At 46.5% G+C, this 22487-nt stretch overlaps 1 protein-coding gene across 2 annotated transcripts in view; it reads left to right on the top strand.

Annotated features, from left to right (window-relative positions):
• TLK2 (tousled like kinase 2) overlaps window positions 1–22487 on the top strand; it is a 1405344-nt gene that overhangs the window by 1151980 nt on the left and 230877 nt on the right. For both annotated transcript variants that reach the window (XM_086923830.1, XM_086923831.1), the window contains one exon: window positions 20818–20956. In XM_086923830.1, the coding sequence (XP_086779956.1) occupies window positions 20818–20956 (139 nt within the window). The remainder of the gene's footprint in view (window positions 1–20817; window positions 20957–22487) is intronic.

Raw genomic sequence — 22487 nt, 5'->3', positions numbered from 1 at the left:
GTTCCAAAGGAGATTTGGAGCGACCAGGCTCATGTCATCCTTGTGGCTCCGGATGGGCGAGGAGAGTCTGGTATTCAGAGCTGCTGAGAATGAGCAACAATCCTCGAATCAGGCTACCTCTTCAGGAGTGTCTTCTGTCACAGCTGCAGGGGAGGGTTCTCCACCCAAACTTGTCAACTCTGCGCCTCCATGCATGGAGGATGATCGACGACAGTTGATAGCTTTTTACCTTCCTCCCAAAGAATGTAATGTTATTCTGGCCGCCCTTCACTAAGATGGTATACACCTGCTGTTGTCAGAATTTTTTTATACTATAAAGAAAGGTCTGTTGACCTTCTTTCTGCTTCTCTTTCTACTTTCCTTTTGTTCATTCTGACCCTTGCCCATCAGGGCTCTGCCTTGGGAACTCTTAAGGGTTACCTTTCTGCTCTGTCTGTTGTTTTTGTGGCTGCCAGACCAGCCCTCTCTTCAAAACTTCCATTGTGCATAGATTTCTGAAATCGCTGGCTCATCTGTTTCCACCTACGTCCTTTGTTGTGCCGCAGTGGGACCTTAATTTCGTCCTCACCTATCTGATGTGCTCTCCCTTTTAGCATTTGCACAATTGTCCACTCGGGCTGTTGACCAACAAAACAGCCTTCTTGGTGGTGACTACATCGGCCCGGTGGGTGATTGAACTGCAGGCGTTATCTTGCTTGCCTCATTATTTTATGTCTTTTTTTGACACGGTGGTGGTTCACACTCGAGCATCCTTTTAGGAAATGGTTGTGACCCCTTTCCATCAGGGTCAGTCCATCATGTTGCCCACCTTCTTTGCTCCCCCGCATCCTTCTAAAGAAGAGGATCGTCTCAGCCGGCTCAACAGAGCGTTGTCGTCATACCTTGACTGCACAAAAGGCGGCAACGTGGGCTTCATTGCACAAGTTTGCAAAAGACTACTGCTTAGATGGTCAGGTCCTTAGAGATGGGCACTTTGCCCGCTCGGTCCTACAGGACTTTGGTTACGGTATTGGTTGGCACCCACCATAGGGATGATATGGCTTGGGTATCTAATTCAGGGGTAAGTAATCTGCAGCTAGAAGTCTCTTATCACATGAACAAGTTACTTGCCTTTGTTAGCGCATTATCTGGAAGAGACTCTATCTAGCTGCAGATTCCTTACTGCCCCACCCATGCTTCCCTGCTTTGTTGACTTGCAGGGCTAGGGTTACTCCCCTTTCATAGCCCTAGTTTTACACACAACTACGTCAGTTACTTCGTGGCTTTGCACTTCTGACATGGAGAAAACAAGTACTGACATCCACGTGCCTTGGTGGTGCCTACATAGGCACTGCAACGTCATAGCGAAGGCTACCGACTTTGTCAAGCGGCGCAGAATGGAGCCACTTGACGCCACATGCAAGGGGTATTGCTCAGCAAAAGTTTCCAGATCCAGCCTGACACCTGAGAAATTCAAAGGTAAGGAATCTGCAGCTAGATAGTCTCTACCAGATTGCGTTACGGAAGGTAAGTTACTTGTTCTTCAGCACTAAACATTTAGTATGTTTGTTTTTACACTCAAAAATGTTGGTTTGAAGTGAACATGTATTTTGTGAGGGAGTGGATTATTGTGAGAAAGTGCCCTCTTTCTGCATGGTAGCCCCCTGTTTTTGTTGAACTGCTGATGTGGTTTGACTTAGTGTTCCCTGGGCACCTGCCAATCAGGTACTTATGGCCTATTTTCTTTCCCTAAAACTGCATTGAAAACAAAACCCAATTGGCACCTTTGGCCACAGGTCATCCCCTGGTAAATGGTGCCCAGGGCACTGTGACCAGGGACGGCCTCTAAGGGCTGCAGCGCTTAATGCGCCACCCTTGAAGGTCCTGTACCTTTACACTCACACACTTTGCAGGCTGGGTGTCTTGGTACAAAACAAAGTGGAATCGACATGGCACACATCCCTGTGTGCCATACCTACAACCCACTGCCCTGGCATAGATCAGTCACCCCTCTAGCTGGGTGCCCTATGCCAGTGGTGAGGGTACAGGTGCATGAGCCCTGTACCCCTACAGTATCTAAGTCCCTTCTTAGACATTGTAAGTGCAGTGCTGCCATTAAAGTATGTGGTGCTGAGAGGTTGTCATTACAAACGCCACAGCACCATAATGGCTATACTGAAAACTGAGAAGTTTGGTATCAAACTTCACAGCACCTTAAACCCACACTGATGCCAGTGTGGGATTTAATGGAAAATGCACTCAGAGGGCATCTTAGAGACGCCCCTGAAAAACGTCCTATCACTAGTGTCCAGGCTGAGTGGCTGCTTTCATCTGCCACCACAAGACTTGTTTCTGGACCCCTGGGTCGAGAGCCTGCTGCTCTCGAGGGCCTAAAACAGTGCACACAATGGGACGAGGTGCCAAGCCTCCTCCCCAAGGACGGGAAGGGTCGACGAAGGTGAAGCTTCAAAGGCTTGCGGCCTTTGTGAGCTTCCCCAGGCCACTTGCTGCTTTCAGCAACTGGTTCCTTCTGGTTCTTACCCCCACTTTCGGCGGGAGAACCGACGGGAGAAAACATGTGAGGAAGAGAGGTGTGCCCACCTCTGCCAACTCCACCCCTCCGGTGGTGGAGGTGAGGTGAAGACAACTCGGTCACCGCCATCTTGCAGATGGGGGGGACCCAGCCAACCAGGGAAAGGTTTAGGCCTCCCTCCCACTGGAGGGTGGCATAATAGGGGGTTACCCACCCCAGGGAAGGGATCCATTGGTCCCAACCTATTACCTACCTGTATCGCCCCTAAATCTAGTATTTAGGGACACCCCTGTACCTTTCTTCCTCAGACAAGAAACCAGAAGAAGAACCGAACAGCTGTGCCTAAGCTAACGAGAGGAGGACACCTACTGACTTGGCCCCAGCCCTACCGGCCTGTCCCCACCTCAAACCAGCTCCAGCTAAATCCTGGTGTTTCCTGCAGCCAGCAGCCTCAGGAAACCCGGAGGACCTGCCTGCCTTTCTTCCCAAAGACTCTGTCTACCATGAACACCGGATTTGTTCAGCAACAGACTCCAGGTCCGCCAAAGTCAGCGAGTGGCCCAAAACCAAGAGGTCTTCCTGGCGATCATGACCCGAGATCTGGTCACCCCTGACCTGCCTCAAGCCTCCAGCCAATGCCTGCAGCCTCACACCGGAAGATCCACTCAATCTCGACCAGGAGCTGGTAAGAACTGAACCTAAAAGGCACCCTTGCACCCAACGCCCCACCGACGCCCACGTCCTTGAGTGGCACTGTAGGAGGGTAGATACCAGACTATGGTTACCCCCAACTTTTTGCCTGGTGGTTTGCTGGTTTTTCGACTTAGTTGACCTGGGACCCTGCTATTCAGGGCCCCAGGCCTACTGCTCTCTCTGTAAAATGGATTCCATGTACCTTAGGTACATATCCAATTGGTACTGGGCCACCTTATCAGACCCTGTAACTCAGGGCATAGGTGTACCCGGGGCCTACCAGGGGCTGCAGCATGTATTATGCCACCCCTGGCTGGCCATCTAAATCTGACACAACTGGCTGCACGACAGCTGGGGCAAAGTGGTGTAATCACCCTTTGCTGTAGATATAGTATACCTATATCTAACCCTAAAATGGACGCATGTATTCCTATCAGTCACTCCTATGGCAGGCCTTAACAATCCTGAAGGCAGAGTGCTTGGAATTATGTGAGATGGTGCTCTGGCATGAGCTGAGCCCGTCTGCAGCTTTCGGAACCAAGTCCTAATAGCTGTTCTATGATAACGCGTACCATATACTCTTAAGTGCATTATAATCCTCGTGGTTATATGCCAACTCTGGTATCGCTTTATCAAAACATGTCGAGTAAGGTGTCATACGAATTGGAATACTAACCCCTCGCCAATTCTGGCGACGGGGTTAGCATTCCACCTTTCTAGAGGGACACGACATGTATGTAACTGTGAACCCCGGTTAAAGTTAACTCTAGCCTCAGCATCACAAAATGGATGCTGCCACAACAGACACAAGTCTGACCTCCTGCTGCTGGGAGTCCTTCCAGCGAGGAGAGCTTGGACAAAGGGTTTCCTGTCAGGGGCGGTGCTAGCACCATCCCAGACAGGGTTTTGTGTATCCACGGTAGGCAGGGCTGAATAGGAAGGTGACTGCAAGTGGCACCCCGGTGCTCACTGTGCATCTGCCAGTTTGAACCAGTTCCAGGGGCACACCAGCCCCTGAGCTGGGGAAAGTCCGGCATGAGAGAGGGGTGTAACCACCCCCCTTCCTGGTCCCACCCATGGGCAGGACCTAGTCCCGTACCAGCCCCTTTCTTTAGTATAAAGGTGGGAGCGGGGACCCTTCCAAATTAGATCATCTTTGAATCCTGAAACTACTTTCTACGAAAGGAACTCTTGACTTCTTCTCAAGATTTCTCCCTTGTGGCTAAGGAGTAGTCACCCCGCATCTGCGGGCACCAACTAAGAACACTGCGGTTTGCTGCACGTCCTTCCTCCGGAATCCGACTGACCAGCACGACGAGACCCGGCTTCCCTGGCACCTCTGACCTCTACCTACATCGTCCGCTCAGCTGAGATCCGTGAGTGTGACGAGACTTCGAGTGACCAGCCATCTTCAGAACTGCACGACTCTTATCCAGCACGACCGCCGAGGGATCCTCGAGTGAGTGCTTTGGGGTTTGAGAAGCCCTAACCCTGAGCAGCTCCAGCACCGAAGTCCAGCCCCCCAGCATCCACCAGATCTGCGTGGGGCCCTTCTGCTCTTTGCTGCTCACCGCGTTGTCCGGCTACTTGCCTGCTGGCTTGTGGCCCTCCTGACGACGCACCACGACGACAACACCACTGGTCTGGTTGCTCCAGACTGGCCCTTGCTCCCCTCCAACAGAGGAGCACCCCGGACCCTCCTGGTCCACTCCAGACGCCATTTTAAGTCCACCGCGTGGGCTTGCATTTGCCAAGTCTTGTTGCCCCAATCCTGGGTCCAGCAACGTCGACAGCAGATACCATCGTGGGACAGCTCGCACCTCCATCCTGGTCGCCGACAACGCCTCCTGGTCCGAGAGACTGCAGAGCCCAGCGTCGCCCACTCACCTGGTCGAGGTGACTTCGTCCGGTGCCATCCTGGTGCCCACCTAATCACTGGCTAGTGATTCAGAACTTGGTCCCCTCTGCTTACAGGTGTCTTCCATCTTCGATCCAGGCTTGGATCACCTCGAACTTCATCACTGGTCGCCTGCCAGCAACTTCTTCTTTCAGGCTCCATAGACTGCAACGAGGATTCCCGACGTCTTTTCAGACCTATGCATCCGCAGCCCCTGGGCTAGGTAAACTCAGCATTTCGGTGCTCCAGCATAGCTTAACTATCCAAAGGTCCAGATCCTTTTTCGTTTCAGCTCTACCTAGTCGGATTCGTCCGATAACACTAACTTTACGAAATCTAGCATCCATAGACTTTGTCCCGCATCCCGCGTGAGAGTGCACACTCTGCACCCGATCTCCCTAGGCCTCCTGCTAGTAATCTGAAGGTTCAGTAGTCCAGTCCTAGCGATCCTAAAGCCTATTAGAGTAGTACTTACCTGCTAGTAATTTCGCATTCCACTTTTAGAGTATATGGTTTTTCGTGCCCCTCGGGCACTTGTGTAAATTGTGCGACTTTCAGTGTTTTCTTAAGAGCTTTGTATTGTGCTTAGCGCCCTGTCCTCATAAAGAGTCCAGGGCTGTTGTGTTCTAAATAAATATACTTTATTTTCATAACAACTTGTGTGGTGTCCTTTCACTTGGTGTTCAAGGGGTATATGTGATGGTATAACAGCTGGCTTAAAATGCCCTCTAGAGTTTAGCCTAAAGACTGCTCTTGTCCATGCTACTAGGATAGCTGGTCTAACGGTTGACTTACAACCAATCATCAATAAGGGTCGTTTGGAATGATACACAGTGATCACTAGAATAGTGAGCACTACATATCAGGCCAACTTCTCACAGGCACCATCACCCCCAGTCACACTTTCGTGTAGGCCGATCAATCACCCTGCCTACTTTTTACACACCTTAACATCTTTCTAAAGAAGGGGAACGCCTGGACCCAAAAACAGCATGGTTGTTCTACCTTGACCATACACACGAGTTCCGAGTGTACAACCAACTCTTAGTGGGGTATGTGGGTGCGAAGAAAAGTTGGACGATACAATTTAAACCCTCTCTCATTGGGTCGTACACTGCATCAAAATCTGCTACGCACTGGCCAACATCCAATCTCCTGAAGGTTTGCAGACTCATTCCACCAGAGCTAAAGCTTCGACCACTGCATTATCAAGCGGAATTCCAGTCCTGGATAATCCCAGGACTCAACGTGGTCTTCACTACACACTGTCACCAAACATTACTGTCTGGACATTCAGGTCTACAGGAATGGGCACTTTGCCTCTTCAGTCCAGCAGGACTTTCTTGTTTGAAATTGGTTTGCTGACCCTCCTTCGTTGATGGTATTGCTTGGGTATCTATTTAAAGGTAAGGCAACCGCGGCTAGAAGTCTCTATCAGATTACTAGTTACTTACCTTCAGTAACGCCTTATCTGGTAGAGTTTATCTAGCTGCAGATAAATTACCGACCCACCCATCCTCCCCGGGAACCAATTTCTAGGGATGGGGATGACTTCTTTCTGGGCCCTAGTTTTGACACACCAGTGGTTAGTGTTCTTTTGGCGTGGAAAGTCGTGGAAAGAAAATGGCTTCCGTGCGCCTGGGTGGTACCCATATATGTACCACAACGTCACTTCCAGCGCAGACGATGCTAGCGACAGGGGCTGAGCCGATCAACACCACCTACCCGAACGCAGGAGTACTGCTCACAAAAAATCCTGCAGATCCAGTCTAAAACCTGGGGAAATTCAAAGGTCAAAAATCTGTGGCTAGCTATAGACTCTCCCAGATAAAGCATTACTGAAGCTAAGTAACTTGTTTGACGACCCAGGTCTCGCACAGGAACTTCATCCTCTCAGCTGGAGTTAGTTGTGGTGGATATATCTGGCCCAGATCCTGCCATTTTCATGCCCCTTCCACAACTGGACTTGACCTTTGAACCGGCTCCACTGGTGGCTTCGGATCTGTGGGCACCATCTTTTATTGAATCCTACTTTCTCTGAGTTTTCGGAGCCGAGTTCAGACCCAGCGACGTTATTTGATGCAAAGTTTGTCATCTTCGACAGGGCCTTGATCATTTCAGGTGCACCTAACTGAGCTGGAAAACTGTTCAGCCCCCCTATGTTTATTCCGAAGTCACTGGGCCCGCGACACGCAATGTGAACTCCTGTCTTAACTCCAATGCACAGGTTTACAATTTTTTCATCTACATCATGGTTGTAGCCGTTCCCAAAACAATGTTCACTGGAACTGCGCTCGGATCTATTGGCGGTACCACCTCCAATGTCCGAGACTTCCCCCCCCCACCACCGCAGAAGAGGTGCTAGAAGGTGATTCAGACTCTGATGTAGAGTACCAGCAGAAGATCCAGCTCCAAGTCAGACCCTCTATATTTTTACCTTTATGGTGCTTGAGGAGATCATCCCTACAAGAGTTGTTGTCTATCCTCCGCTGCTGGACTTGACACTGCCAGAGATGAAATTTTCTTGCTGGATGCCCCACTCCAGGCAACAGGTTTTTTTCACTCTGGTGAAAATAAACTGTTATCGTTACTGCTCTTTAATGAAGCCTCGTTGGAGCCTGTACTGGCAGCCTGGGAGAAACCGTCCTCAGCATTTTCAATTCTCAAGTATAGTATCTTTTATAGGTTCACATGCTTGAATCATGGTGGGTGTCCCACGGTAACAGTAAAATAGCAGTACAAAGCTAAAAGGACAGTCTCCCTTGAGAATCAACTGTATTAAGTGACCAGTTCACCTCATTAAAGGACATCCAAACTCCAGCCAATCACATTGCAGACCCCTGAGTATCCATCCCCTGCAGAGCTACCATACCTTAGACTTCTTACTGCACGTCGTGTGAGCTCTGCTCAGCCACAGGGTTTCTACTTTGAACTCTTCAACTTTCAACTGGCACTTCTTTCCTCAACCTTCTCTTCAACTGAGGTGCTGCTAGAAAGCGTTTTCTGCTTATTTTCTACAGAATGTCAGAGTCTTAAAAAGGGCTGTTCAAGCCCTGCAAGATTTGTGGAAAGTCCAGGCTGTTTTCAGAGGATCCTCATAAGGAGTGCTTATATTTATTGCCTTTATCCAGAGCATAAGCCTAATGACTGTAAGCACTGCCAGACTTTTTCTTTGAAAAAACCCTCAAAGACCATGAGGGAAGACTTCTTATTTGGCTTCAGAACAAAACATCTATGAGGGATTCTGACCCAGAGAGTGAGGAGAGGCCTCATTCCTCCTCAAAGAAAAGGAAGGAAGAAGATCCTTCTTATGGTCAGAAAGATCCAAAAAAACAAAGCTCAATGATCATGAAGTCTTCAGTGGAAAAGAAGAGCAACCTGGCTCTTCTCACTCCCAAAAAAGATATGGCTCTGCTCCTCCTTCTGCACCATTTACTCCCTCACAAATAATCCCCCCGTCATCGGACCCGTCAACAAGCCATTCCCCGCCTACGACCGTCGAATTGCAGACTCCATCGACGGTTTAGTCAGCGACATCGACAACATCAACAGTAAAGATGACGACGGCTGTCTCATCAACGAAGACGGAAGTAGTAGTGTCGTCGACCGCTTCGGTGAGGAGTTCGGTGATGACGAGAGCTTCACCGTCGATGGTCCGATTGTATGCTATATATATATGAACCAAATGAGACTGTGACTCCGCACTCACGTGTCTTTATCAGTGTAGTTAATTTGAACAAGATTTTTGGGAGTGTGATTGGTGCTTGGTGTGAGTCCCCTTCTGAGTCACAGGGTCATGTATCAATGTCAACACGTGCTTCTTGAGCCTCAAGATTCACTTTCACATCAGCACTCGAGTATATTTCATACAGAGGTGGAAAAGATTATCTCATTAGTCGTTTGAAAAAACTTTTTTCACAAGTTCATTGGTCTGTTCATTTCATTTAATTTTCATGAAATCCTCAATTTTCAATTTTCATATTCTTTTGATTGTTCCAAGATTATCATGATAATATATCACTTTTTACATTGCCCGATGCATTTCGAGCTACACAGCTCTTCCTCAGGGGACTTTTTTATCTGCAAAAAATACGTTTCTCTACTAATGGTGTACCAGACATCAACAAAGCAAAAATTCATTCAGATGACAGTATCGTAATTATCACGTTCCCTCAACATGCGATGCATGCAAAATAACATATAACTTTGTATCACCTTATAACCCTGCTGTTTGTGGATATGTGCGTGCTTGTGTATAGATGCATGTCTGTCTACATCTACATCACTAACCTGAACCCTTGTGGCTTTGAGCTGGTCAGGGAGCTGTAACGATAAGCGGAGGTTATTGTAACTTGTGGACAAGGCTTTTTACCTAAAGCATTATCAAAGATAATGCCTCCCACCCCCTGGGATATTCTGTCTGTCTCTTACCGTGTACGAGCTTCGTGTGGTTTCCCCGTTCTTGCCGTTTGGCGTGTAGCGCTCTATCTGTGCGTTGTCTATGGTTATGTATGCCGGTCACGTGGGGTTCACGTGCTGGGTGAAAACGCACTGTTTACTTCCTACTTTCCGTAGCGTGTGATGTGTTACGTCGTGACAACCCATTCTATCTAGGTGGATCTATGTTTATGGTAAACCAGGTCAATTTCGCTTAATGATGGAAAATGTGTGGCATAAGGGGAATTAAAACAGAGGATAAAAAACAGCAGATAAAAAACAGCAAGGTATTCTATAAATGTTCAATATTCCTGGGGAACATGATACGATGTGATGTGGTAATTTAGTCACTGAAGCATGTCATATAAATACATATTGCGTGAAAAACTGCACATATCAAATTAGATCATTATAAATGCATCGCACCCAGCATGGTCGATGCATGTCAGAATGCGATCTTACAAGAAGCAACTAAGTTCAATCCGTTCATTTAACCCTTTCGGGTGTAAAGTACACAAGAAATTGATCCAAAATGTTTCTCTCCGTAACAAATGATTGTTATTGTCTCTTCCTGGCAGAATTGCAACTGTTTCCAAAATGCAAAATTTCAGTTGTGATGGATTGTGTTTGGCTTCGTTGAAATGCACTGCCACTGTGGATTTCTGGTTTTTTAACCTGATGTTGCTTTTATGTTCAACCAATCTGGTTTTAATTTTTCTCTGGGTCTTCTCCACGTATGACAGGCCGTACGGGCATCTCAATAAGTACACAACATTACTGGTATCGCATGTGCCTGATACTTTGAGTTTGACTGGTGTACCTTTTCACCCCACGGTGATAAATCACGTTCCCTTTGATAATAAGACTGTGGAAATTGTTAAGCAATTATCAAAGGGAACGTGATTAATCACCCCAAAAAGTGGTTGCATTTCGTCGTCAGTCAATGCGCACCTTTCTTACAATGTTACAAAGAGGGATTGTATACTAGCATGTATTCCGCTGAAGGTTATGCTTACAGCTAGTATAGTTGCTACTCGAATTGCTATTATAGAGAACAGGAACACAAAGGAGGATGGGAACAAAACGCAGGGTGTAAATTTACAAACTTGGGATACTGACGATAATACACTCTAAAAATGACTACACCATCGCCAGTGATTAACACACCTTTGGGGGTGAATCAGATGGGGAAACTGAAGATACTCTCCCTTAATGTCAAAGGTCTTAACAATCCAGTAAAACGTCAAAAGATCTTAGACTACCTACGCAGGCAAAAGGCAGATATAGCACTGCTCCAAGAAACAAAACTAGAGGCTAAACAGTTATATACTCTTAGGAATAGATTTTTCAGGGACGTCACGGGCTCAGATCCTGTTGGGAAGAAGAATGGGGTAGTAACTCTGATCTCCAAAAAATCTAACATTGACCTTCTTTCATCTACATCTGACACAAAGGGGAGATGGGTCACAGCAAAACTCCTAAAGGATGGGACGGAATTCTATATTACAAACATATACGCACCGAACACATGCGACTTAAAGTTTTGGTCGGACCTTACAAAACAAATCGGAAAGATCCCGGACTTGGCAGTCCACATCCTGGCGGGGGATTTTAATCTTCCACTTGACCCGACACTGGACAGAGATTCGCGTTGTCCCTTTCGTAGTAATAGATCTCATAGGGCCTTCAAAAACCTATGTGAGCAATTTCACCTGGTAGATTCCTGGCACCTACAAAACCCGGTTGACAGGGACTACTCATTTTACTCCTCGCCCCATGACTCATTCTCACGGATTGATTATCTGTTTATCACACAGAACGCTACACCCAGAATAATAGAAACCACAATAGAACCAAGGCTTGTGTCCGATCACTCATGCATTACACTCACCATCTCAAACATAAAACCGTCTACCCGTCAGTCAACATGGCGACTCAATGATGAGGTTCTTGAACACGAACAACACCGAGCAACTATTGAATCTGCTATCAAAGAGTATCTGGTCCACAACGCTAGGGGGGATACCTCCGACTTAACTAGGTGGGAGTCCCTTAAAAGTACTTTGAGGAGTGTAATTATCAAGATTAAATCTGCCATGAATAAGAATCATAATGGGAAATTAGAGGAGCTAGAGAAAGAAATATCAAATCTAGAGGCTAAGTGCTTGCAGAGCAGAAAGGCTGAGTTACTAAATAAGCTAGCCAATAAAAAATATGAATATAATAAAATTGTAAGTGAAAGGGCAGGGGTCTGGCTCGATAGGAGGAAAAGATTCAAGCTGTGTGAATCAAACAAAGCAGGTAAAAGTCTGGCTGCATACCTCAAGTTTAAAATACAAAAAAACACAATAAACTCCATAGCTGATAACATGGGTGTTTCCCATTCTGACCCAGCCAAAATAACAGACCTCTTTAAAGAATTTTACGAGAAACTCTACTCCAAGAATGCAGAAGTGGAAAACCAAAAGATTAATGAGTATTTGAATAACTGCAATCTCCCTTCCTTGTCTGAGGAAGAACAAACAGACATAAACGGCCCGATCTCGCTAATGGAAGTTCAGTCTGCCATTAAATCTCTAAAGTGTGGTAAAGCCCTGGGTCCGGACGGCTTTTCCTCGAAATTTTATAAATGTCAGTCATGTCAGTCGCGCAGCCCCTGCTCAACATGTTCGAGGAAATAAGCGAAACAGGGGAAGCTAAGGGCACCCTCTCAGAGGCCACAATTGCAGTTATTCCGAAAGAAGGGAAAGACCCCACCCTAACTAAAAACTATAGGCCCATTTCTCTCATAAACCTTGACTGTAAGCTATTTGCATCCATCTTGGCGGCACGTCTCCAGAAAATACTACCAAAACTCATACATTCTTCCCAGGCGGGATTCATGAAAAACAGGTTGTCTAGTGACAACACCAGGACACTAGCACATGTATTAGAGAAAGCGAAACTACTATCTACTCCCACAGCAGCAATAACGCTAGATGCTGAAAAAGCATTCGATAAAGTAGATTGGAGGTATCTGGAGGCTGTGCTCCATAAATTTAATCTAGGCCCATCAATCATAAAGATGATCATGTCCCTTTACTTCTGCCCTGTAGCGAAGGTCAGGGCGGGTGGGTCGCTCTCGTCACCTTTTCGACTACACTAAGGCACAAGACAAGGTTGTCCCCTCTCCCCGTCACTATTCGTGTTGGCGATCGAGCCATTCCTATATCAGATTAGACATAACAAAAATATAGCTGGAATCCCCTTCAACGACTGTGTCATAAAGTTAACAGCATATGCCGATGATGTATTGGTAGTCTCAGAGAAAGCGAATGAAGCAATACCGGCCCTACTCAAGACGATTGATGAATTCTCTAAAGTATCCGGCTACAAACTAAACAAAGACAAGACAGAAGTCAAGTCGCTCAATAATCTGGGAACTAAGGACATGATAGGAGATTCGGGACTCAAATGGCAGCCGGGCTGCTTTAAATACCTGGGGTTAGATTTTGATAGCGATCTAATCTCTACAGTCCGCACTAATGAGAAATCAGTGCTAAACAAAATACACAAGCTTCTAGATGGCTGGTCCCCTAAATATTTATCCTGGTGGGGCAGGGCTGAAACCCTGAAGATGATGGTAATCCCCTTAGTTAATTACATAGCATGCATGCTCCCAATGACTTTCTCTGATGACTTTATCCACAAGGTGGAGAAGCTGTTTAGAACGTTTCTGTGGCAAGGGAAGAAACCAAGGATATCAATGAAAAAGCTACAATTAGCTAAAGATAAAGGCGGCCTGGGTCTCCCGAACTTCAGACACTACCAAACAGCGTTCTTATGTAAACAAGGAGCTTTATGGTTAATCAAAGATTCAGAATGTACTCCGCTGTGGATAGACATTGAAAAAGCAATATTGGACAGCATCCCTCTTGTGGTCCTACTCACCATGGACCTTACACATATACCCCACTTCAAATATATTCTTTTGAATACAAGAAGGGCTCTCCTGAACCTTGACCAAGTAAACCACAAAGGCTTAAAGATCAAAAAATCCACATCAATTGCTCTCTGGTACAACCCACTACTGAAAATCAACGGAACACCGCTGCAGTGGGCTCACTGGTCCACGAAGGGTATTAACTTAGCAAGTGATCTTTTCAAGGGTTCTGACCCCCTCCCATTCTCGTCCCTACAGGCCAAACATGCCCTTACACCATTAGATTTTTATGACTTCCTGAAGCTAAAGGCAATACTCTCTGCACGTTCCTTGTCCTCATCTGTGCCATGGTTGTGGGACTCTGTTCCACGCATCTATAAAACTGGGCATTTCGTTTCAAAGGTCTATAAAATGCTCCTCCCACTTCCGCAGAAAGCTAACAGGAAGAATGAGACGAAATGGGAAACAGAATCGAACACGACGGGTATGTGCTTTGATTGGGAGATAATACACACTACTGCATTTAGAAACAAGATTTCCCCTATCCTGACACAGACTAAATTCATGTTAATTAACAGAGCGTATTGGACACCTGAAAGACTCTTTAAGACAAACCTAAGGGAATCGCCAACTTGCTGGAACTGTGATGCAGGGGTGGGGGACTTGGCTCACATGTTATTTAATTGCACCTTACTGAAGGACTACTGGAACAGAATATTTGACTGTATTACGCACATCTTTGGTTTCAATCCACCTAGAGAGTTTGCGTATGTTCTACTGGGGGTTCAAGAGCCACATCTGGTAAATCCGGTGGATCGTCAGCTCCTTGATCTCCTCCTCACCTTGGCATGCAAGGTTGTTCTGTGTAAGTGGAAGAACCCTTCAGAGGTGACATTCAAAATGTGGCAAGACTGGCTGTCCTTCCTAAGAGGTGCAGATAACCCTCGTGTTACACTCTTCAACGAGCCACGTCTCCCATAAAAAGCTCTGGAAGGCCCTGGATGCTTCCTCCTTTTCGTTTGATCCCCCTTAGAGTAATGATCTAGCCTTTAGTCATCCTGTTCTAACCAGCAATCCCCCGAGTTAAGGCTTGTCCCGAAAACGCGCAATTTGATGGCCTCGCAACTGAGATTGTATTCATTCATGTATGTATGTTTTGTATGTCACAACATGACCACTGCTGATGTCTCTTTTTGTTTATTTAGGTTTGTCCACGTCACTTATGAGTAAATGATTCACCCACCATTTTCCTTTTTTCTTTACACTTTGCCTGCTCAGGCCTCGAATATGTTGAATCATTGTAATATCCTTTTTACCTCTTTGATCCTTATTGTACTGTATTGTCTTGTACTTGTTTTGTTCCTGATTTGAAATAAAAATGATTTGAAATAAAAAAAAAACATTCTGCCACAAAAAGGCGGGTTGCCCTCTTGTTTCCAAAGTGATGGCTCATTCCACGAGAAAGATGGCAACATCTTCGGACAGGTTTGCCGGTGTGTACCTGCCAGACATTTGCAGGGCAGCGACATGAACAAGTGTCCATACCTTTACAAGGCACTACTGCCTGGACACTTTATGAAAGACTTATGCTGAGGTTGGCCAAGCAGCTCTTTGTCGTCTGTTCGCTTAAGGGAGGCCTTGGATACTGGGGTTTATTAAGAATTCTTATCATGATATTGATTACTATTTTGTTTATTATCTCTGCCAAATCTTATTTATGTATTTATATATATATGTGTATTTTGTAACTGTGGAAGTTAAGTTGCTTGGTTCGCTTCAGGTGATGGCATTTTGTCGCATGGTGGGATGGTTCACCTGTCTTCTCCACCTCCGATTTGTGTTTATTTACTGCTTACTAGTCTGATTCAAGCATGTGAATCTATAAAAGATACAATACTGGAGAAAAAACAAGTTACTTACCGGTACACTGTGGATCTCCAGTATTGATATATTTTATGGATTCATATGAGACCCTCCATCCTCACCTTACAGGTGCACCCTTCCATACCTCTTTTATTTGACTAACTACACTTGTGCTCGCAATCTGAGGTATGGTGGCTCTGCGGGTGATGGATACTCCGGGGTCTGCGATGTGATTGGCTGGAGTTTGGATGTTCTTTAATTAGGTAAACTGGTTACTAAATACTGTTGATTCTCAACAGAGACCGTCCTTTTAGCTTTGTACTGCTATTTTAATGTTACTGTGGGACTCCCACCATGATTCAAGCATGTGAATCTATAAAAGATACAAATACTGGAGAACCACAGTGTACAGGTAAGTAACTTGTTTTTTAATAGGCTAGTACCTAAACTCTGCCACCTTGCTCCTGGGGACCCAGCTTTTCTCTCCACACACCCTTCTACGGAGAGTTTGGTGATCGAAGCATCCTGCTTCTCGAGATAGGTGTAAGGCGCTTTTCCCACAGTTATTTATTTATTTGACGAGTTTTATATAGCGATGGCTAGACATTGAGGTATCGGAGCACTTTACATGAGGTTCCACATTGTTACAAAGTTACATCAGTTACAAGTTACATATGTTGCTAGAAATTCAATCGGATAGGCTGTTCAAATAAGTAGAAGCATGGGGGAAGAAGATCTTGCTCAGCTGGAAACATGGCTCTCAAATCATTGAACGCCAATTTCCTTTTAGCACTTTACACCCTCTATGGTAGATCGCCAAGCTGATCACTCTGTATGTTTCAGAAGTGACCCAGACACATTTCTAGGAGGTGCTACAGGATGGACAGTATGCTTAGAGGCACATCCTAAAGTTGGTCCTCGATACCACTATCTCCGTGGCAAGAGCGATGAGTACCTCGATTTCCATCAGATGCCCTGCCTTACAAAACCTCTGGCTTTTTGAATTATGTGAAAGCCAACCTAATCGACTAACCATTTAATGGCATCTGTCTATTCAGGAGGAAGGTGTATGCAGCCCTAGAAAGGTTTAAGGTTAAAACCTGATCTCTTGGTCTCCAACAGCCTCAACCCCAAAGAGACTACTGGCAAATTCAGTGCTTTTGAAGGTTTTCCAGGGGCCTTTCCTTTAATCAAAGACAACCCTTCCAGCTGCACTCACAAAAGCCCTAGACCCTTTGATCCACACGAACAAGGTTAAAGGCAGAGGTGAGGGGCGGGGATCCCTCCAGCAAGCCTCTTCATGATCCACTTCTTTCCTCCCCTACAACCTCAACCATCACTCACAAAAACAATCTTAGTACTCTTCCTCCGATACACCTGGAGCCTGTGGCAGTACAAATACCGTCCTTTCTGCCAGTCTGGAAAGCCATTACTTCGGACTTGTGGGTCCTTTAAATAGTAGAAAGAGTCTGCACCTTTCCCTACCCCAGGCTTCCCCACCCCTTCCCCCCATTCTATGACATCTGCCTTCCGCGCCCCCTCCGGACCACCTGACCATCCTACAGCAAGAGATGGCACCACTCCTACAGAAAGGAGCCGTGGGGTTAGTGCTGAGCAGGAAAAAAAGGTTAAGGTGTTGCACACATTATTGAAGATGACGATCTGTATCCTTATCGTGTACCTCAGGATGTTGAACTTCTTCCATAAAAAGGAAAAGTTCGAAATGCTTACCCTAGCCAATTGTTATGAGCTTTGGAAACTAGAGACTGGATTTTGTCTTTACTTGCAGGATATGTACTTCCACATCCCAATCTAACAGTCTCACTATATTTGCACTTTGTGGTGGGTTCTACGAGCTACTAATTTGCAGTACTTAGCTTGGGCTCACCATCAGCGCCTCTAGTCTTCAACAAGGTAATGACAGTGGCCCATTTCAGATGGTTGGGGATTCCCATTTTCCCATACCTAGACAACTGGCTGATCAAAGCTGAATCGCCAGAGCTTGTGTCACGCAACCTGCCTTTACGTTTTCCACCTAGGTTTTCAATCAGCAAGCCCAAATCTCTCTTGGGAGCCCTCCCAATGACTCCAGGTCTTGGGGTCAGTACTGGACACCACTGTTATACATGCCTTATCCACACCTCAGGGGCTTTCTGGCATAAAGGAGATACCATCTTTTCATCTAGGCGTGCAAGTCCCAGTCCTGACGGTTCTACGATTCCTTAGTCTGCTGGCTTCCTAGCCACACATGTACATTGGCACATTAATCAGAGTAAGATCTGGCAAGACTGGTATCAAGTCATTCTCATTTCCTCAGATTGGCCAAGCAGACCAGCGTTTCTCCACATGTCCCCAGCTCAAGCTGACATAAAGACAAGACCTTTCTACCAGTAGGAGGGGTGGGTGCCACAGCCTAATCTCCAAGGGCGCCATCTACACGCCAACAGTTTGAGTGAGGACATCTGAGTTCCTGCCAACGGAGGTTGTTGACATCATTCTGTCAGCATGTCTCCCCTCCACAATATCTGCTCCCTATGGTAGACTGGTGCGTATACAACAGCGTAGACCCCTAGCTGGCCAATTTGTTCTATTTCATGTAATTTGTACTTCCTTTGTCCAAAGAGTTGTGTGATTTGCAATCCATTGTCAGTTTCCCTCTGTCAGATAAAATTCCCCCATAGTGGTGCATTTTCTGAAGGGTCTGATGAATATTTCTCCAACCTCCTTTGTTGGCGCCTCCGTGGAACCTTAATTTGGTTTTAACTTTTCTTATGGGGACTCCATTTGAGCACCTCCTTAAGAATGTTAAATACTGAAGACTGTGTTGATAGTGGCCATCACCTCGGTGAGTGAGCTGCAGGATAGATGACCAGCTGTTTGTGGGGTACTACAGTGCTAAGAAGAGCCCAGTGGTTAAAAAAAGAACCCTATTTATTTATTTATTTATTTATTTTATTTTAAAAGTTTTGTGTAGCGCTTTCTAGACCCGGAGGTATCGGAGCGCTTTACATGAGCATCAGATCATGGTTACAGGTTACATCGTTACAAAGGTTACACAGTTCTTAGAGCATGGCAACATAGTTACTTGTAAGGTTGAGATAAACAGTAAGCACAAATACGTAAGGGGAAAAGATGGCAAGGTGAGAGATTCAGGGGGTTGGAGTAGGGGAAATAGATAATGACGGTGGGAAAGAGGGTGAGAGTCACAGCATGGGGAGAAGAGGGGAAGGGTGGCGGGGACACAAACCGGCAGACGAGTCAAGGCAACGTCCCAAGTCCAGTAATCTGTGATCCCAGGGGCAGTGGTATCCCTTTCCTATCTCTATTGCGAGAGGCTCCCTTTACGCAGTGGACTATCTCAGAGGGGTCTCTGAGACTCTAAGGTCTACATACTGGATCCTTCCCCCAAAAGGGTAGAGGGAGTGCTTTGGCAAGGGGTGCCATACCATACCTCAAGTGTGAGTGGCTCCCTTGGCGCAGTGGACTCATTCAGCGGTTTCGCTGAGACTCCAGAGTATAAATATTGGACCTTTTCACAACAAGGGGAGAAGGAGTGCTTAGTCAAAGGGTACAAAGGACAGGGGGGAGGCAGAGTAGCAGGCAAGGGGAGAGAGGATAGGAGCTAGGGAAGAGACAATAAGGAGAGACGAAAAGAAGTCTGCCTAAAGACCGACTGGGTAGGTGACGACCAAGGAGGGAGTCCAAGGCCCATCTCCCCTATAGCTAAACCAAGTAGCTCCATCGGGCATCAGACAAAATAGTTCATGGTTCAAAGTGGATTGTCTTCTGCATTAAGACCTCGACCTTGGACAAGAATGAGCCTTCATAAGGAAGTAAGGCCCATCCGCCAGGGCCAAATCCGCCACTTAAGCTATGGCAAGAGGAGTCACAATTGCAGAGATTTACAGCGTAGCACATAAGCATTGCTGCCTGGATTCTGAGGTGCGCATAGACGATCACTTGACCAAATCTGTCTTGCAGGATTTCCTGATATAACCATGCATCAGTCCCCTTAGGTTGGGTACTGCTCTCTAATATATTCTATTGGTAAAAAATCTGCAGGTAGAAGTATCCATCAGAAGAAAAAGTTACTAACCTGTGGTAAGGATCTTTCTGATGGTCACTCTATCTACTTGCAGATTACTCACTGACTCGCTGTCCTCCCCGTTTGATGGATTGTTATAGTGAGAGCTAATAAGAAATGGCTTTGGTGATGTCATCTGACAGAATTTTGTTTCATTCAGAAGCAAGAACCTCCTACTGGCAACCTGAGAGCTTTGAAGTTTCTAGATCCAGTTTGACATCCAATGAGAAATCTGCAAACAGATAAAATACCCAACAGAAAGATGATTACTGCAAGTAAGTACATTTTTCATTTGAAACTGACCCCTTAATTATTATTACATTCCTTACTGTATGGCTATTTACCTGTGAAATGCAGTTTTATCTGGTTCCAGCGATGTCTGTGGCTTGGGGGCAATAGTTAAGTTGTGTAAAAGGTCTCAATTCATACTTCATTGTGATGATTAGTAGACTTTTCTTGCTCATTTTGAGCAATACTTTTGTCAAGCATTTACATAGATGTGCAACTCATTCTTTCTGTGAATCATTTGTTATCCTATTCACACACATTCTTGTTGACTCTTGCAAGCCGTAGTTTCCACTGTAGATGCCAGAAAAGGCAATGCTCAGGCATCTTTAGGAGTTCAGGTTGGACAATAAAGCTGGTGCCACCCACAATTCTTGACCGCAGCCTTGTACGAGCTCATATGACTAAAGAATGTGAAATAGATCCTCCCAGAAAGTAACTTCAGGAGTGCTGTTCAAGCTTACTTGCTCTTACATCTGGAAGATGGCAACGCCCTGCTTACTGACCTGCCATGCTCTATACTGCCGCCCTCAAGGGCATACTAAATGCTGCAATACAAATCATCCCTGGCCTAAAAAAAATGGACCAGCATTGCCTTCCTGATGGAACAGCCCTAGTTGACCCAACCTGTCTTCAAAATCCAGCAGCATCATTTACAAAGTTGTCACAATCAGCACCCTCACCTATCTGGCTGACAAACTCACAAGTTAAAAAGAAAAAAACAGACCAAATTTGCACCCATGGTCAGACACAACATCCATGTATCCATTAAAATCGCACCAACACTACTCCAGTTCGGGAGAGAACTTTAAACCTACCTCTAAGGAACACAACATCATAATGCTGTAGCCACTCCCTCCTCCTCCCAGGATCCTACTAGCTTTTCAGTTGTTTCTTGACTTGTTCCTTTGACCCAGTTCAGTGCTCTGCTGCCTTTTGGCTAGATTCACTCTATACAAATACCACATACTTACTTAGATTGTTTCATTTGCCATTTTGATGTATTTATCCCTAGAAATAGCGTTCAAGTTGGATTCCTCTGTCCTTGTCACTAACATGATTTTTCTTTTATGTAGCCGATTCAATTACCTTCTACTTTTATTTTTATTTTTCTTATACCATAGGAAACATTCTACTAGTGAATGGCACAGCTTGTGGAGAAATCAAAATCACAGATTTTGGGCTTTCTAAAATCATGGATGATGATAGCTACAACTCAATAGAAGGGATGGAGCTGACTTCGCAGGGGGCTGGTACCTATTGGTAGGTATGAACATTGATTTGTGTGCAGATTAATAAAATTATATTGTATACTATTTTGAATGGCACTTAATTGTGCCTCCAAATTACTGATAGACTTAAAGAAAAAGGGAGAGCAACATAGTTTTTAGACATGCGGTTTCTGACTTTTCTTTGAGCATGCCTCATTCTGTTACAATAATTTTGAATTTTTTTTGTATTTGTTTTTATTGGTTATTGCAAGTAAAGAAAACATACAATCAAAAAAGAAAAACATTAATGCATAACATGGGCTCAAGAGTGGGCAGCAAGATACAGTGGTGGGTAGAAGATATTGCAGCACGTTCTCCAATAAGGAACACATGAATAAATCAATATCACACATATACAGATACATGAATCTGAAAGAGACACGTTAGTGATAGATTCCTTACCTTAGAATACCCCCAGGCGTCAGACTGGATCCGGAAATTTTTGCGTAGCAGTACCCTTGCGTGACGGTGGGCGTCGTCTGCGGCTCGTCGACGTCGTGGGCGCCGTGATGACGTCGTCGGAGTACTTAGACGCCGCCTCCGCGTGCTGAAGTCAGTTCTTCTTTTTTCCGCGCTAGCTAGCACAGATCTGGAAAAAGCAGTACTTTAGTCACCTTTTGACTAGACTTTTTGATCCCTTTTTGATAATTTTTCATGAGTCTTGCGACACCGGACGGTGCCGTTAAGGATGCCAGGTTTCCAGCCTTGTGAGGATTGCGACCGACTGATGTCGGTTTCGGACCCTCACGTCGGTGTCTCCACTGTCACGGCATCGACCACGAAGACAAGACCTGCCCCACCTGCCGGAGCAGTCCCGCAAGCGACTCGAACTCCGGCAGTCGGCCCCCTGCTACTAGAGGTCCCGGTCCCACAGAAGGTCGAGGGACAGGTCGCGGGGTCGGAGCCATCACAGCTCCGAGGGTCGACATCACTCCTCCGGGTCGAAGTCGTCGCCAGGTAAGCACAAGAAGTCGAAGAGGCGTCATCGCTCTTCTGAATCCCCCCCGACGCTCGCGCGACGCGGTCGGGGGTTCGGGTGACACCGCCCACGCGGCTCCGTCTGAGTCGCGAGCGTCGCGGCCTGCTCCACACCCTCCGGTCCCTGGGCAGGACGAGACGCCGGGCGAGATCGAGCGTTTCCTCATGGTCACGAGGTCAGTCTCTTCCCCGACTGGTTCCGCGGTGCCTTCGGGCCCAGCGGACCCGTCTGGGGCCCCTAGCGGGTCAGGGGCTTTGGCCCTGACGCCGTCGGGTGCTTCGGCCCCGGCGGTGCCTTCGGGCCCAGCGCCGCAGGGCCCCACTGGATCCGCTTCGGGATCCGGGTTGTCGCCGGTTGACCTCACGACCTCACCGGCGCCGGTCCCTCAGGTGTCACCTCCGGTGCCGTCCTCGGGCGGCGCCGTCCCCGATGCCTCCCTCGCTCCGGTTCCGGCGCCGCTTTCGACGCCGCTTGGGGAGTTTAGCTTCTATGAACCGGCCCCATCGTTTGACAACCCTGATTATCGGGGGATGGGTGAACAGGA

The sequence above is a fragment of the Lissotriton vulgaris genome, chromosome 5, assembly GCF_964263255.1.
Source record: "Lissotriton vulgaris chromosome 5, aLisVul1.2, whole genome shotgun sequence".
Classification (NCBI taxonomy): Eukaryota; Metazoa; Chordata; class Amphibia; order Caudata; family Salamandridae; genus Lissotriton; species Lissotriton vulgaris.
Note: the sequence above shows the minus strand (reverse complement) of the source record. Positions and strands in the feature narration are given on the sequence as shown.